The sequence below is a fragment of the Phodopus roborovskii genome, unplaced genomic scaffold (genome assembly GCF_943737965.1).
Source record: "Phodopus roborovskii unplaced genomic scaffold, PHOROB, whole genome shotgun sequence".
NCBI lineage: Eukaryota > Metazoa > Chordata > Mammalia > Rodentia > Cricetidae > Phodopus > Phodopus roborovskii.
This window is the reverse complement of record NW_026126407.1, coordinates 51,500,806-51,514,684: the sequence shown is the minus strand read 5'-3', so window position 1 is coordinate 51,514,684 and position 13,879 is coordinate 51,500,806. Positions and strand designations below refer to the sequence as shown.

Below are 13,879 nucleotides of genomic sequence, written 5' to 3'. Positions count from 1 at the left end.
GGTCCTTTAAAAATATTTATTAATTATGTATACAATGTTCTACCTGCATGTATGCCTGCATGCCAGAATAGGGCACCAGATCTCATTAAAGATGGTTGTGAGCCACCATATGGTTGCTGGGAATTGAACTCAGGACCTCTGGAAGAGCAGCCAGTGCTCTTTAGCACTGAGCCATCTCTTCAACCTCATATATTTTTTTTCCTTACCATCTACCTTATTTACAGGGTCTTAGTTCACATGGGATAAGTCAAGCTAGCTCAGTCAGGTTAGCTGCCTGGGAGTTTTCTGAGCTCCTCCCATCTCCTGCATCATCTCCCATCTCTTCCCATCTCCCTGTAGCAACACTGGGATTACAGATACCTATGTTACTATATCTGGCTTTTACATGGGGTCTGGAGAGCTGAACCCAAGTGATCAGGCTTGCATAGCAAGTGCTTTTTCCCATTGAAGTACCTCCCTAGCCTCACCTTACCTCTCTAGCCCCACCCATCTTTCCATGTCTCTAAAGCCAGGTGGGTGTGGCAGCATCAGTGTGAACTGTTGCTTGTCTCTCTGTCAAAGAAGAGCTGTGCTGTCAGTATTGTTTCCTCCACTTCTGCTTGCATGCCACAGTGTCTATCCCTAGTAAATCTGTCTGAGGTTAATAGGGTTATGATCATTTCAAAGAACTTGGTGTTCCAGAGCTTTCTCTCCTATGTTCCTTTCCCTTGGCTTCCTTTATGTAGCTTACATTGGGTTTAATGTGCCTGTCTTCTTTTCTAAGGTGGGAGCTTAGATTGTTGTGGTTTCAAAGAGGTTTCCCTTCCCTCACGTAAGCTTTAACACTATAAAAGCACTGCAATGCTGAAATTTTCATCTTGAGGGAACTGGAGGATTCCCCAGCCGCCACTGTGGCCTCCCTTTGCTTAAGTGATACACACTGGGCCCTTGTGCCTGTCAGGATGCAGCTCCTAACCCTCCCATCAATAATCCATGTTTAACCATTGCAGTCTGGAACTGTTTAAAGTTTGTCCAGCTCAGTTACAGCTGGCTTTTCTACTCTATTAAAACTCGGTGTGGCTATGAAGATAGCTTCAGTCAGAATAGGCCTTGTCACACAAACATGAGGACTGAGTTTTATCTCCAGCACACATGTAAAGGGTAGGAGGCATGATGACACAGATTTATAATCCTAGAGCTGGGGAGGTGGAAACAGGTGGACCCCTTGGAGCTCACTGGCCTACATACATACCTACATATATACAAACCAAGAAAGAACCCCCAAACAGAGAGATCAGTGAGACTTCCACCTGCTGTATAGACCTGATTGGCTTTGTCCCCTCAGGATCCAGAGCCTGCAGAGTGCTAGGGCTGCCTACAATGAGTACCGCCGTGGTTATGATCAAGTGCTCCAGTTCTTGGCTAACACCCCCAGCTACCAGCCCCAAGAGACAGACAGCCTCAGCCAGGTGGAGACCAAGCTGAAGAACCAGAAGGTAAGATGGCTGCTTCTACTTTGCATAGTCTGTTTGGATCAGAAATCCTCAAGTCCAATGGGGCAAGACAAAGGACCAGCCACAGCTTTCAGTATCACCTCACAAGCACTGCATGTCTCGCTCCCCTCTTCCCTCTCGGTGCCCTTCATAGGGCTTGACCCAACAGATATTCATGTGGCTTGGCTACATGGTGCCTGATGAGAAGAACATAGGGAACCTTGTTAGGGAAGATCTCCTTATATAAGTTGGGCTTCCTGCCTCTTTGGTGCCACAAGGACCTCAGAAATCCAATGGCTGCAGCTAAATGACTTAAAAAGTACTTGCCATGCAAACATGAGGACCTGAATTTGATCCCCAGAACCCACTTAAAAAGCCAGGCATGGCCTAAGCATGTCTATAATCCTAGCACTGAGCAGGAGGAAAGAGGGACAAATGGATCCCTAAAATTTACTGGCTTGCAAGCATAGCCAAATTGGTTGAGTTCCAGATTTAGTGAGAGATCCTGTCTCAAAAAATAAGTAAAGCACAACAGAGGAAGGCACATGATGTAGACCTCCACATGTGCACACACAGAGATAGAGTCAGAAACAGAGAAATCCAGTGGCTGACATTCAACTTGCTGTTCTTTCCTGGGCTTCTGTTTCCTCGTTCTCAAACAAGTTCCTCAGGCTTGGCTCACAAGCCCACTGGAGGATTACATGCTCTGTCGGAGCAGTGCCTGGCATTTCAGAACACAATAAACACCTGTTTCCTGGCATAGATAAGCATCTTCGTGTCTCTTGCTCCAGGCCTTGGCACTGCCCTTTGTGGTAAACAAATGTACACAAGAAAGCCATCATTACACTTGTTGACTTTAGGTTCTAAGGATTCAGACTTTTGATGGGTGTGTGTGTGTGTGTGTGTTTGTATACATGCATGCACATGCAAATGCATGATTTGGTTTTGGTTTCTAGTATCTTTTGTTTTACAGAATTTACTTGATGAAATAGCAAGCAGGGAACAGGAGGTGCAGAAGGTCTATGCGGATTCCCAGCAGTACCAGCAAGCTGTGAAGGTGAGCCATGAACCCTATTAGAGTACACAGGAGGGGATTTTGCATTAAGAGATGCAGAGAAATCTGGACAGGTTACTGGGAAAACAGGCAGTAGCCAAGTGTTAAGTCCAGCCCTTTGACAAAACAGTATGGCACCAAGTACACAGTATCATCAGAGTTATACTCTTTGAAACAGTAAACTCTTTGTAGGCATTTACCCTAAAAGAAAATAAAACAACAGAACAGTGTACACCAAACAAAATTATGTGACAGTTCTATAGCAAGAAAGCAAACTAGCAAAGCCTGTGCAGAAACATTTGTGTGAATGATCACATCTACTTGATGGGAAATGTCAAGGTCTGTGATAGAGGAGAGGAAGAAGAGTTCAGGATATAGTGTTCACTAAGAAAGCAGCATCTAGCCTCTGGGCCTGTTGGAAAGCTTCAAGAGTCATTTGGTTTGTCTCTGCAATAGTGGGAATTTCAGGGCACATTTTCTTGAATGTATGTAACTGTCTTAGTAGCTCTCAGGACCTCCTGTCAGCCGGCTCAGGTACAGATGTGAGGAGGATGCGCAAGATTGTAAAATGGCTCCTGGCCAAGGGCAGGTCAAGATCCTTAGAGGGAGCATAAATCATTACAGCTTCTTCTTTGCTGCTGTTAACTGATTACTGCACTGCCTTTCTTTTACCCAGGACTATGAACTTGAAGCAGAGAAGCTGAGGTCCCTGCTAGACTTGGAGAATGGACGGAACAGTCATGTGAATAAGAGAGCCAGGCTGCAGTCTCCTGCTGCCAAGGTGAAGGAAGAGGTAAGCTGTGAGTGCAGACTGCCAAGGGCTCTCTGGATACAGGCCTCTGTGATACACATGGAAGAGGAGGAAGAACTCATTTTTGGGCAGTAATAGCAAAACTCCTAAGAGGAAGCCTGGTAGGGGTTCTGGCCCAGTGCCAGACACACGAGAAACTCCCATCTTGCTCCCCTGTGTGAGTCTGTAGTGCAGAACAATACATCCTGCAACACATGTGAAAAGAATATTTTGAAAGATTTTTCTCAAAGGTCATGGACCAAGACTCAACCTGGGTCTTTTGAGTCTATCTCTTCACCAATGGATGGAGCTATGGGTAGGAATAGGGAAGTACCACTCCTTTCCCCACTTGCCAGGCTCTTCCTAGCCTGTGCCCAAGTGCTCTATTTTTCTTCTAACCTGTTAGCTTACCTGTTAACTGCTCTCCTAAAATTTCTCTGTAGGAAGCTGCTCTTGCTGCCAAGTTCACAGAAGTTAATGCCATCAACAGACAGAGACTGCAGAACTTGGAGTTTGCACTTAATCTCCTGAGACAGGTAATCCATTTTAGTCAGAACTACTTCAGATTGTCCTACAAGATGAGAAACAAAAGACTTCTCTGCCTCAGAGACACAGCCCATGAATGGAAAGAGTGTCCTCTGTTGACATTTCTGACAAGGACCAATGCAAATGCTAGCCTGAGCCAGCCTTCTACACAAGCATGGAATAACTTCCATACCAATTCAAAAGACATTTGCTAAGGACCTATCAAAGGGGTTTTTTGTTTGTTTGTTTGTTTGTTTGTTTTTGTTTTTAATGAGTGTTTTGCCTGCTTGTATGTATGTGTACTACATGTGTGCCTGATACCCAAGGAGGTCAGAAGAAGGCATTGCATCCCCCAGAACTGGAATTTCAGATGGCTGTGAGTCATGTGAGTGCCAAGAACTGAACCTGGGTCCTCTGTAAGAGCAACAAGTGCTCTTAACCTCCAAGCCATCTCTCTAGCCCCCAAAGTTATTTTTAATGGTATGTTTGTATATGTGGATTCACATATATGCAGGTGCATGTACATGCTCATTTGTGTGGAGACAAGAAGGTTTTCTATTGGCTTGGGACTTATCAATTAAGCTAGACTAGCTGGCCAGTAAGCCCCAGGGAGCTTCCGGTCTCCACCTCCCTGGTGCAAGGATTATAGGTTCATACACACTAGCACACCACACCCAACATTTTCACATCAGTGCTAGGGACAGAATTTAAGTCCTTGTGCTTCCAAGGACTTGATCCTTCCAGTCCCAAAAGTTACCTTTTAGGACCTTATGACATTTATGACAGAATTATCTGACATATCAAGAAACTATCAGTAACTCAGCACTCCTCAGCAGTGTGCTGGCTATTAAGCAATGACGTGGCACCTTAAGCCAAGATGGTACTCTGCCTCTCCAGTCAATAACAGCAGAACAGACTACTGTTTGCATAGAAAAAGTAAATGTGAGCAGGGCATTGGTGGCACACACCTTTAATCGCAGCACTTAGGAGGCAGAGGCAGGTGGATCTCTGTGAGTTCAAGGCCAGTCTGGTCTATAGAGCTAGTTCCAAAAACCAGAGAAACCCTGCCTCAAAGAAACAAAACAAAACCAAAAAAAAAAAAAAAAAAAAAGAAAGAAAAAGTAAACATGGAGGTCACTAAAAATATACATTGAAAATGTCTCCAAGGACAACAGATATCCCCTAGGGACAGGGCAGAGATAGGAGACTGGTGTCACTTCAAACTCCTCTGTGCCTACAAAATTTTGCCTTGTTCAATTTTTAAAGGAGTAAAAGGAACCTGGGAAGACTAGTGGAGTTCCCAGAAGATCAAAGGACAATAGCCTGACCTGTTCTAGGTGAGGAGACCTACTTATCTCTAACCAGACATTCATTGTCTTCTTTGTCATAGCAGCCAGAAGCAGGAGTGACCCATGAGACCCTGCAAGGGGGCAAGGTGAGCTCCAGCACAGAGGAAACATGGAAGATTAAGAAGGAACTGGAGGAGGAGATGGAGCGAAGGCAGCAGCTGGAAAATGAGGTCAGGAGTGCCCAGGAGGAAATCCAAACCCTGAAGGATCAGGGGCCTCAAGAGTCATTGGTGAGGAAGGAGGTGCTGAAGAAGGTGCCAGACCCCAACCTGGAAGAGAGCTTCCAGCAGCTGCAGCAGAACCTGGCTGATGAACAACACAAGAACCAGCTGTTGCAGGAGGAGCTGGGAGCACTACAGCTTCGGCTGCAGTCCCTAGAGCAGGAGACCAGGGATGGGGGACAAGAGTATGTAGTCAAGGAGGTCTTGCGCATTGAGCCAGACAGAGCCCAAGAGGATGAGGTCCTGCAGCTTCGGGAGGAGCTGGAGGCACTGAGGCGACAGAAAGGTGCCCGAGAGGCTGAGGTGCTCCTCCTACAGCAGCGTGTGGCAGCCCTGGCTGCTGAGAAGAGCAGAGTGCAGGAGAAGGTCACTGAGAGGGAAGTGGTAAAGCTGCAGAATGACCCTCAGCTGGAGGCAGAATACCAGAGGCTGCAAGAGGAGCACCAGCAAGAGGGCACACTCAGGGAGAGGCAGGAAGAGGAGCTGAGTTTCCTGCAGGCCAAGCTCAGGAGACTGGAGAAAGAACGGGCCATGGCAGAAGGCAAGATCACCGTCAAGGAGGTGCTCAAGGTAGAGAAAGATGCAGCCATAGGGAGGGAGGTCAATGAACTCACCCGCCAGTATGAGGATGAGGCTGCCAAGGCTCGCACTGGCCAGCGGGAGAAGACAGAGCTTCTTAGAAAGATATGGGCACTGGAAGAGGAGAATGCCAAGGTGGTGGTACAGGAGAAGGTCCGAGAGATCGTGCGACCAGACCCCAAGGCAGAGAGTGAAGTGGCCAACCTCCGACTGGAGCTGGTGGAACAGGAGCGCAAATTCAGGGCTGCTGAGGAGCAGCTGAAGAGCTACCAGAGTGAGTTGGAGGCCCTCCGGAAGCGTGGGCCACAGGTAGAAGTCAAAGAGGTGACCAAAGAGGTCATAAGATACACAACTGACCCAGAGACCGAGCAGGAGCTCCAGCGGCTCAGGGAGGAGATCATGGACAAGACCAGGCTAATAGAAAGGTGTGACCTGGAAATCTACCAGCTGAAGCAGGAGATCCAGGCCCTGAAGGACACCAAGCCGCAGGTGCAGACTAGAGAGGTGGTCCAGGAGATCCTGCAGTTCCAAGAAGACCCCCAAACCAAGAAGGAGGTAGAGTCACTTCGTATAAAGCTGTCAGAAGAACAGAAGAAACAGGTGGACCTAGAAGGGGAGCGGGCATCCCAGGAAGAGAAGATCCGACGCAAGGAGGAAGAGTTGGCACAGGGCAAGGAAAGGGTTGTACGCCAGGAGGTGGTACAGTATGAAGATGAGCCAGACTTAAGAGCTGAGGTGACTGCCTTCACAGACAGCATTGATGCTGAGCTGCGACAGATCGACAAGCTTTATGTGGAGCTGAGAAAGCTACAGCACCGCCGAGCAGAGCTAGAGAGGCAGTTGGAGGAACTAGAGCGTGAGCGGCAGGCACGCAGGGCAGCTGAGCTGGAGGTGCAGAGGCTGCAGCAGCGGCTGGCTGCACTGGAGCAGGAGGAGGCCAAAGCTGGTGAGAAGGTGACCCACACACAGAAGGTGGTGCTGCAGCAGGACCCACAGCAGACTAGGGAGCATGCCCTGCTCCGAGCCCAGCTGGAGGAAGAGCGGCATCGGAGACAGCTACTGGAGGGCGAGATTGAACCTCTTCGTAGAAAGCTGGCTAACCTGGAGAAGACAGAGATCAAGGAAAAGGTGGTCTTCTCTGAGAGTGTCCAGGTGGAAAAAGGTGACACTGAACAAGAAATACAGAGGCTCAAGAAGAGCCTGGAAGAGGAAAGCCGGAGCAAGAGGGAGCTGGATATAGAGATGACCCGGCTGGAAGCCAAGTTATCTGAGTTAGAATTCTACAATTCTAAGTCTTCCAAGGAACTAGATTTCCTAAGAGAAGAAAACCACAAGCTGCAGCTAGAGCGGCAAAACCTGCAGCTGGAGACACGGAGACTACAGTCAGAGATTGAAATGGCAGCAACCGAAACTCGAGATCTGAGGAACATTACAAAGATAGACTCTGGAACCCACCTCAACTCTAGGCTGTGGACTCTAGAGAAGGAACTGGATGATCTCAAGAAGATGTCCAAAGACAAGGATCTAGAGATAGATGAACTACAGAGGCGATTGGGCTCTGTGGCCGTCAAGAGAGAGCAGAGGGAGAACCACCTGAGACGCTCCATAGTTGTTATTGACCCTGACACAGGCCGCGAGCTGTCTCCAGAGGAGGCCCACCGGGCTGGGCTCATCGACTGGAATATGTTTGTGAAGCTCAGAAGCCAGGAGTGCGACTGGGAGGAGATATCAGTGAAAGGCCCTAATGGAGAGTCATCAGTGATTCATGACAGAAAGTCTGGCAAGAAGTTCTCTATTGAGGATGCTCTGCGTAGTGGAAGGCTAACCTCTGCTCAGTATGACCGCTATGTCAACAAGGATATGTCCATTCAGGAGCTGGCAGTCTTGGTTTCTGGGCAGAAGTAGGCCTGGCTCTTCTGCCTGGCTCTTCTTGGAGGGTGATGGCTGGCTTACTCCTACTCAGCAACCTCCTGGGTGTCTTCTGTTCCCCAGTCCTCATGCAGGCTTTTGAGCTAAGTGTTTTATCTACACTGTATCAGGCTGTTTACAGTGCAGCTATGGTAATACCAGCACAGACACCAACTGGGTAGGCAACTCTTAGCTCAGCATTATCCAGTCTGAGTAAGTGACATGCTCCCACTCTGATGATTTAATAACCTTGATATTTTCTTTCCATTTCCTATGTGCTCCATCATCAGAGCTGGTAACTGGAAACTACAGCACAAGAAAATATTGCAGACACTCACAAAAACAGCATGGGCTTTTTAGCATGTCACACAGTAATGCTGAGAGCAGTAGTCCTCTTTTCTACCTCTTTCTATTCATCAAGACTGGGTCATTGGGGCTGCTGACCCTCCTCACCATTTCAGTACCTGCTCAGTAGTCATTCCTCCCATGAGACAGACTGGGCTCTAAATGTGTCCAGAATCCATAATGCCTGGCTTTTGGTGCTAGAAAGCTAGCCAGGATGTGCCAAAAAGACAGGCATCAACAACTATTTCCCAGTTCTGAAATGAAAAGATCTTAGTAATGGATGGTATGGTAGCCTTACTTTTAGTACCTTACAAGTCCTCATTATCTCACTGGCATTTAGATATACGAAAGTTGATTGTTAATCAAACAAATTTCTGCTTCTCTGTATCTCATGTATTAGTAAGAAAATGGGAAGTGATGGGGAACTTTATGGCATGAAAATAAATATCTGGTGGCTTGATTCTAACTCAGAGTAAGTATGATTCCTTTATATGAGGCTGATCCTTGGCTCTCAGCCACAATGGGCATTCCATACATCGGGGCTCCTATCTACTGAAGAATCACTTACAAATACAATAAAAACAAAAGAATGAGGAAAGACATTTTGGAAACCTCAAAACAATTTATTGTGTTGCTTTATACAAGATTAACAATTTCCACACCACCCCCTAACACCAACCATAGTTGCTGCACAAAAGCCACAGCCCCTCTCACACCTAAGAAACGGCCATGCCTGGTTTAGTGCTCAGAGCCTTACACCCACCAAAGAAATCCTTGCATCCCACTGAGCGCTCTCTACCCCCACCCTCTGCTGTAGCCGGGCTGCAGGTCTCCCTGGCCATGGCTGTTTAAGTCACTCACTCTTTCATTACCACAAATAAAGCATAAACAAGGAAAAGAAATCTCATAAACTCCCCATCAAAGAAACGTTTCCCTGAGGCAAGAGGCATCGCTAGATTCCTAAAGATGAGGGCATCCTGTTCTAGCTGCACACGCAGTGGCACATGGGGAGAAGGGAGCACCAAAGGGGTGGGGTGCTGGGGCCCGTTGTTTGACGGGCAGAGGAGCCTGGAGAGTTCCCACTGCTCAGCTTTGCTGGCGGCCTCAGCTCGGCTTAGAGCTCAGCTATACAAATCTCTTCTTTGGCTCTTTTTGCTACTACCTAAGACTATTCTGTAAACAAACTGGAAATCCAAGTTGCAAAAAATATATGTAATAAAAGGACAAGGAATCCACATGGCCCAATGTAAAAACAATTGGTTCTTTCATACAAAAGGAATCAGAACAGAGGCCAGACCAAAGAACTGACAAGGTCTTGCTCCCAGTAAGGTGGAAAGGTGACCACCTCCCCAGAAATAGAGAGCTGAGTTCCAACCCTTGCAGCAGGAACCAAAAGCACACCAGACTCACCCTGGATGGGCAGAGAGTGGTGATCACCTTCCCCAATGTTGTCTGGCTAGGCAGTCAGCCAGACCCACTGTGTGGTAGATTTACAGGATAAGCAAGGGCCCTCCAAATCCATATGAAACAGCCACTGGGTGAGTGTGGTAGCCTAGTGATGGAAGCTCTGCAGTCACTATCTTTGTCCTCTGTCCACTCTCCAGACTCTCTGCACATCCCCCTGCACACAGACGCTGGCTGTCCAGACAGCACCAGTACCCCAGACCTGCTCTCTGTGACAAATGCTACAGAGAGGCCTGTCTTGTGGCTCTGCCAGAGAGATTTCTAATAAGACAGAGTGGAATGTCTGCCTGTGGCTTGGAACCCCTGGGCTCTCAGACACAAGAGGACTGAGGAGCTCCCCTGTAGCCCACCTGCATCAACTCTAAAAAAACACAACAGATCTGTAGTTTCATGGGAACCTGGGATTTGGGGGCTCAGATGACTTTCAAGTCAGGACAGCACAGATTATGATGTGCAGTCATAAAAAAACCCAATTAAATAAAACTGTCTTAAATACAGACTAGCTTTAAAAAAGGTCTTCATCTCAGATCCACTCAGTGGGCTGAATGGATAGATTCGAGTTGTCAAAGTCTGCTCCACCAAAAAGGCACTGGAATTAAGTCTTCCTATAATGTGATGTGTGAAGAGCAGTCCCATTCTATCCAATGCATTCAATGGTAATGACGAAAACAGCCCAAAATAGTTGTCTTTAAAAATCCTACCACGATTGTTGAATCTATAGACCTCTTTCTCTATAAGAGCTTCATTGTCATGTTCTGAGGAGAAACTGGCCCCTACAAGAGCACACATTAGGTGTTCTTAGTATTTTGCAAGGTCTCCCACCTGTGGCTCTGGCCTGGGTCTTGTCCTCTTGAGCACAAACACAGCCTGAGGATGGGATGGAATCACAACCATCCAGATTTCAATGTGGCCAGGAGGAGTCCCTGACCAGTAGGGAGCTCTGACATACTCACACCAAGTGCCAGGAGTTGGGCAGACCTAGACCCCAGTAGCCAACAGATCTGCCACAGGAGTTCATGCACACTGTGCTTCCCAACACAGTCTAGGCACACTTCCCAGCCTAGAGCTGCCCCTTGATGTCGTCCAGCGACAAAGCCATAAGGCCCAGAGCACCAGGTCAGTAAGTGCTTTGTAAGCAGCAGAAGCTGCCCCTTGGTTGAAGGCCCATCAGAAGTGCTAAGAAGTGCTCCATTTCAAACTCATTCCTGCTCCAGAAGAAAAGCAGTGGACAGGAAGAGCACAGCAAATGTCTGTGATCAGAGACCTACATGTTGAACTTCCTCCCAGACCTATGTCATTTGATTCCATCCTCTAAAGTGGTCACAATTTCCTTGGTACAACAGGCCCTTTCCCATGAAGCTGTGAAGCATCTGGAAAAGAATAAGCAAAAAGAGAACATTCTTTAAGCACTCAAATTCCTCTAGACAGCATAAACAAACTTCACAGGAATGGTAAGTAGCAAATATCCCCAAAAAGTGGCTGTGTGCATTACTACTTGCAACATCCTGCATCATGCATGAGCACTAGCATTGTGCAGGCAAGGAGCTGAAGAGCACTATCTACAGAACAAGAACTCTGCAATATGACAGGGGCCACTGCAAGGCCTGATAACCACACAGAATGTTCATTCTCTTGCCATCAAAATGCACTCAGGTACCAGAGGGACAAAGGCAAAAGCAACAGCATCAAGTCCACATGGGAAGAAAGAAAGCAGAGCAGAAATACGTCTCAGCTCCCTGCTAATTATTTTGCATAGCTGTTCTTCTGATTGCCTACAATGTTTTTTCTTTTCCTCTTTGTGGTACTGGGGCTTTATATATACTAGGCAAGTGCTTGACCAATGAAATACATCCTCAACCCTTCAGATAGCTTTGGAAGACCCAGGAGGGAAAACAGGAAAATGGTACAAAAAGTGGCTTTGTTTTTTTCCACCCCATCCAGTCTCCCTCCCCGCTCTGTTGAATGAAAACTCCACAGACCCAGAGTCTGTTTCTACTCTTCAATTACTTTGTTTCTCTCAAAGAGGGCCATTTCCAAAGAAAGTGGAGGTGGCACCATCTCACTTTCTCACCACACAGGAGATGAGGAGCCACCCACACTGCACTTAATTTAAGTGCAGAGGAAGTCCTCAGATGTGACTGCTTCTTCAGAGGAAAGGAATGACAATTGACACTGGCTTTGCTCCTCAAAGAAACCTACAAATTCACCCTTACCCTAACAAGACCTCTGATATTCACTAGAGTTCTCAGCTTTTAAGACAAGGGTACAAGGGGCACACAAGCAGATCGCAAAGCAGACAAGGAGCTGTGAGCCCAGATTGTCCATGAGCAGTCAAAGGCACACATAGCCCTCGATTCTGCCCTATACAATTCCCCATGATCCCTAAGCTCAGCCCTCCTCTCCCAAGTACAGCCCTGAGTTCTTTTCAGAACAAGTGTAAAGTGTTAAGAACACTAGGTCAAAACACTAGGTTCTCATCAGGCTCCTAAGCCAAAATCCCACGAGGTTCCTATATCTAAGAATCCAGGAATCAGGACAGAGTGAGATCAGTCCACTTACTACAAGATGGCTGCCTGCAGCAAATATTCCCCATTCTCATGTTCTCAAGCTGTCAATACATGTACCCAGGGCTTTTAGAGCTGCCTACTTCTACAAGCACCATTCAGTCAGGAGACACTTGCTTCATTCCTGGTATGCTTCCAAATCTGTTTTAAAGGAAGGTTTACACCAGGGTAGATTGAAAACTGCTTCTCTTTCTGGTCCATACTAACTCTCTCACAGTCATGTATTATGTTCCCTTCCAGTCCTGTGAATATTTATTCCTTTCAAAGAGTATCTGCCACCTGACAATGCTTGGCAGGTACTTAGTATTTCACTATGAAGGCCCTAAAGTGCTTGGTTAACCTTTGGACAATAGCCACCATTATCTTCCTTCTCTTTATATACATATTAAGAGTTGGAGTACCTGTTTCACATTCAGGCTCTACCATATACTGTTGTCACACAGGTTAAGTCAGACTCTGTGGCTATTCCAAAAGGAAACCAGGAAAAGCCTCTGGTAGTACAGGCTTCTTTTATTCTGGAACTCAAAGCCAAAGAGCCTCAAAGGACAAAGCAAATACAAAACAGTGATGGTGAAGCAGAGATGGCTAAAAGCGCCACAGCAAAGCACCTAAGGGTGGAGGGTTATGGCCCACAGGGCTCATGGCACACTGCCCACCTGGCATTTACCTGGCAGACTCTGTGGGACATGGGTGGACACAGCAGTATGTGGGAGAGGCGCTGTGTGGGGTGGGCTGGAGTGCAAGCCAGCCAGAAGACCTGAGAGAAAACAGGAGGGGAGAGAACAAAACACACACATTGAAGACAGAACAGAAAAGCAGCTCGGGAGATTCAGAGCCCCAGGCAACCTGTGGGCCAATCTGGAACAAAACAGCTATACCAGGTAATAAGCAGCTTCCCAGGAAAAGGGGTGCTCCCAGTCACACCAAACACACAGAGGACCCAACATGGCACACAAACAACATAAGAACTGAGACAAGAAACAAGAACTTACTGTGGCTGAGGCCATGATGGAAGGTCCCAGGGGCTGGGCCTGTAACAATGGCATCCTTAGAGACCCCTGCTTTGGCAGAGGAGTCTGAACTGAAGGAGAGCACGTGAAATGGGACAGAGGTTATGATTCCCAGTGAGTTTGAGTTCATAGTCCCCTGAAGCTTGGGGTTGCTGGATTTATAGGATGAAGACAGCAGGCTTAAGGAAGGAGTGTTGGACAGCAGCATTGCCCCTCCGGTTCCTTTCTGGAGAGGAAACACAAACACAATAAGAACCTTACCTATGAGAGTACCTACTACTCAGCACTCAAAAGAGGAATGGGGCAGTCTCTGAGCCAGCATTTAGGGGCTTCCAGTGCACAGAGATAATTTTTAAAATAGGAAATATGTTTCTTTTATGAAGCAGAGAAATAATATATCATGTATGACATCCCAGAAGTGGTGGCAGATGCCTTTAATCCCAGCACTCAGGAGGCAGAGGCAGGAGGATCTCTGAGTTTGAGGCCAGCCTGGTCTACAAAGTGAGTTCCAGGACAGTCAAGGATACACAGAGAAACTCGGTCTCAAAAAAACAAAAACAAACAAATAATATGTATAGTTATTATATATAATGCATAT

The 13,879-nt window shown here is 47.1% G+C and overlaps 2 protein-coding genes across 6 annotated transcripts in view; one reads left to right on the top strand and one right to left on the bottom strand.

Annotated features, from left to right (window-relative positions):
- The window catches only part of Ppl (periplakin), a 48,306-nt gene extending 39,597 nt beyond the window's left edge, over positions 1–8,709 (top strand). The window contains exons 18-22 of one of the 2 annotated variants that reach the window (XM_051181350.1): positions 1,325–1,475; positions 2,446–2,529; positions 3,203–3,319; positions 3,760–3,852; positions 5,235–8,709. In XM_051181350.1, coding sequence (XP_051037307.1) covers positions 1,325–1,475; positions 2,446–2,529; positions 3,203–3,319; positions 3,760–3,852; positions 5,235–7,895 — 3,106 coding nt within the window. In that variant the 3' untranslated portion in view covers positions 7,896–8,709. Of the gene's footprint in view, positions 1–1,324; positions 1,476–2,445; positions 2,530–3,202; positions 3,320–3,759; positions 3,853–5,231 lie in introns of both variants that reach the window. The other variant, XM_051181349.1, reaches the window with a different exon arrangement.
- Positions 8,710–8,845: 136 nt separating this feature from the next.
- Ubn1 (ubinuclein 1) overlaps positions 8,846–13,879 on the bottom strand; it is a 30,708-nt gene continuing 25,674 nt past the window's right edge. For 3 of the 4 annotated variants that reach the window (XM_051181352.1, XM_051181351.1, XM_051181353.1), the window contains 3 exons: positions 13,264–13,507; positions 12,939–13,028; positions 8,846–11,077 (listed from right to left, as the gene is read on the bottom strand). In XM_051181352.1, coding sequence (XP_051037309.1) covers positions 11,028–11,077; positions 12,939–13,028; positions 13,264–13,507 — 384 coding nt within the window. In that variant the 3' untranslated portion in view covers positions 8,846–11,027. The remainder of the gene's footprint in view (positions 11,078–12,938; positions 13,029–13,263; positions 13,508–13,879) is intronic. The other variant, XM_051181354.1, reaches the window with a different exon arrangement.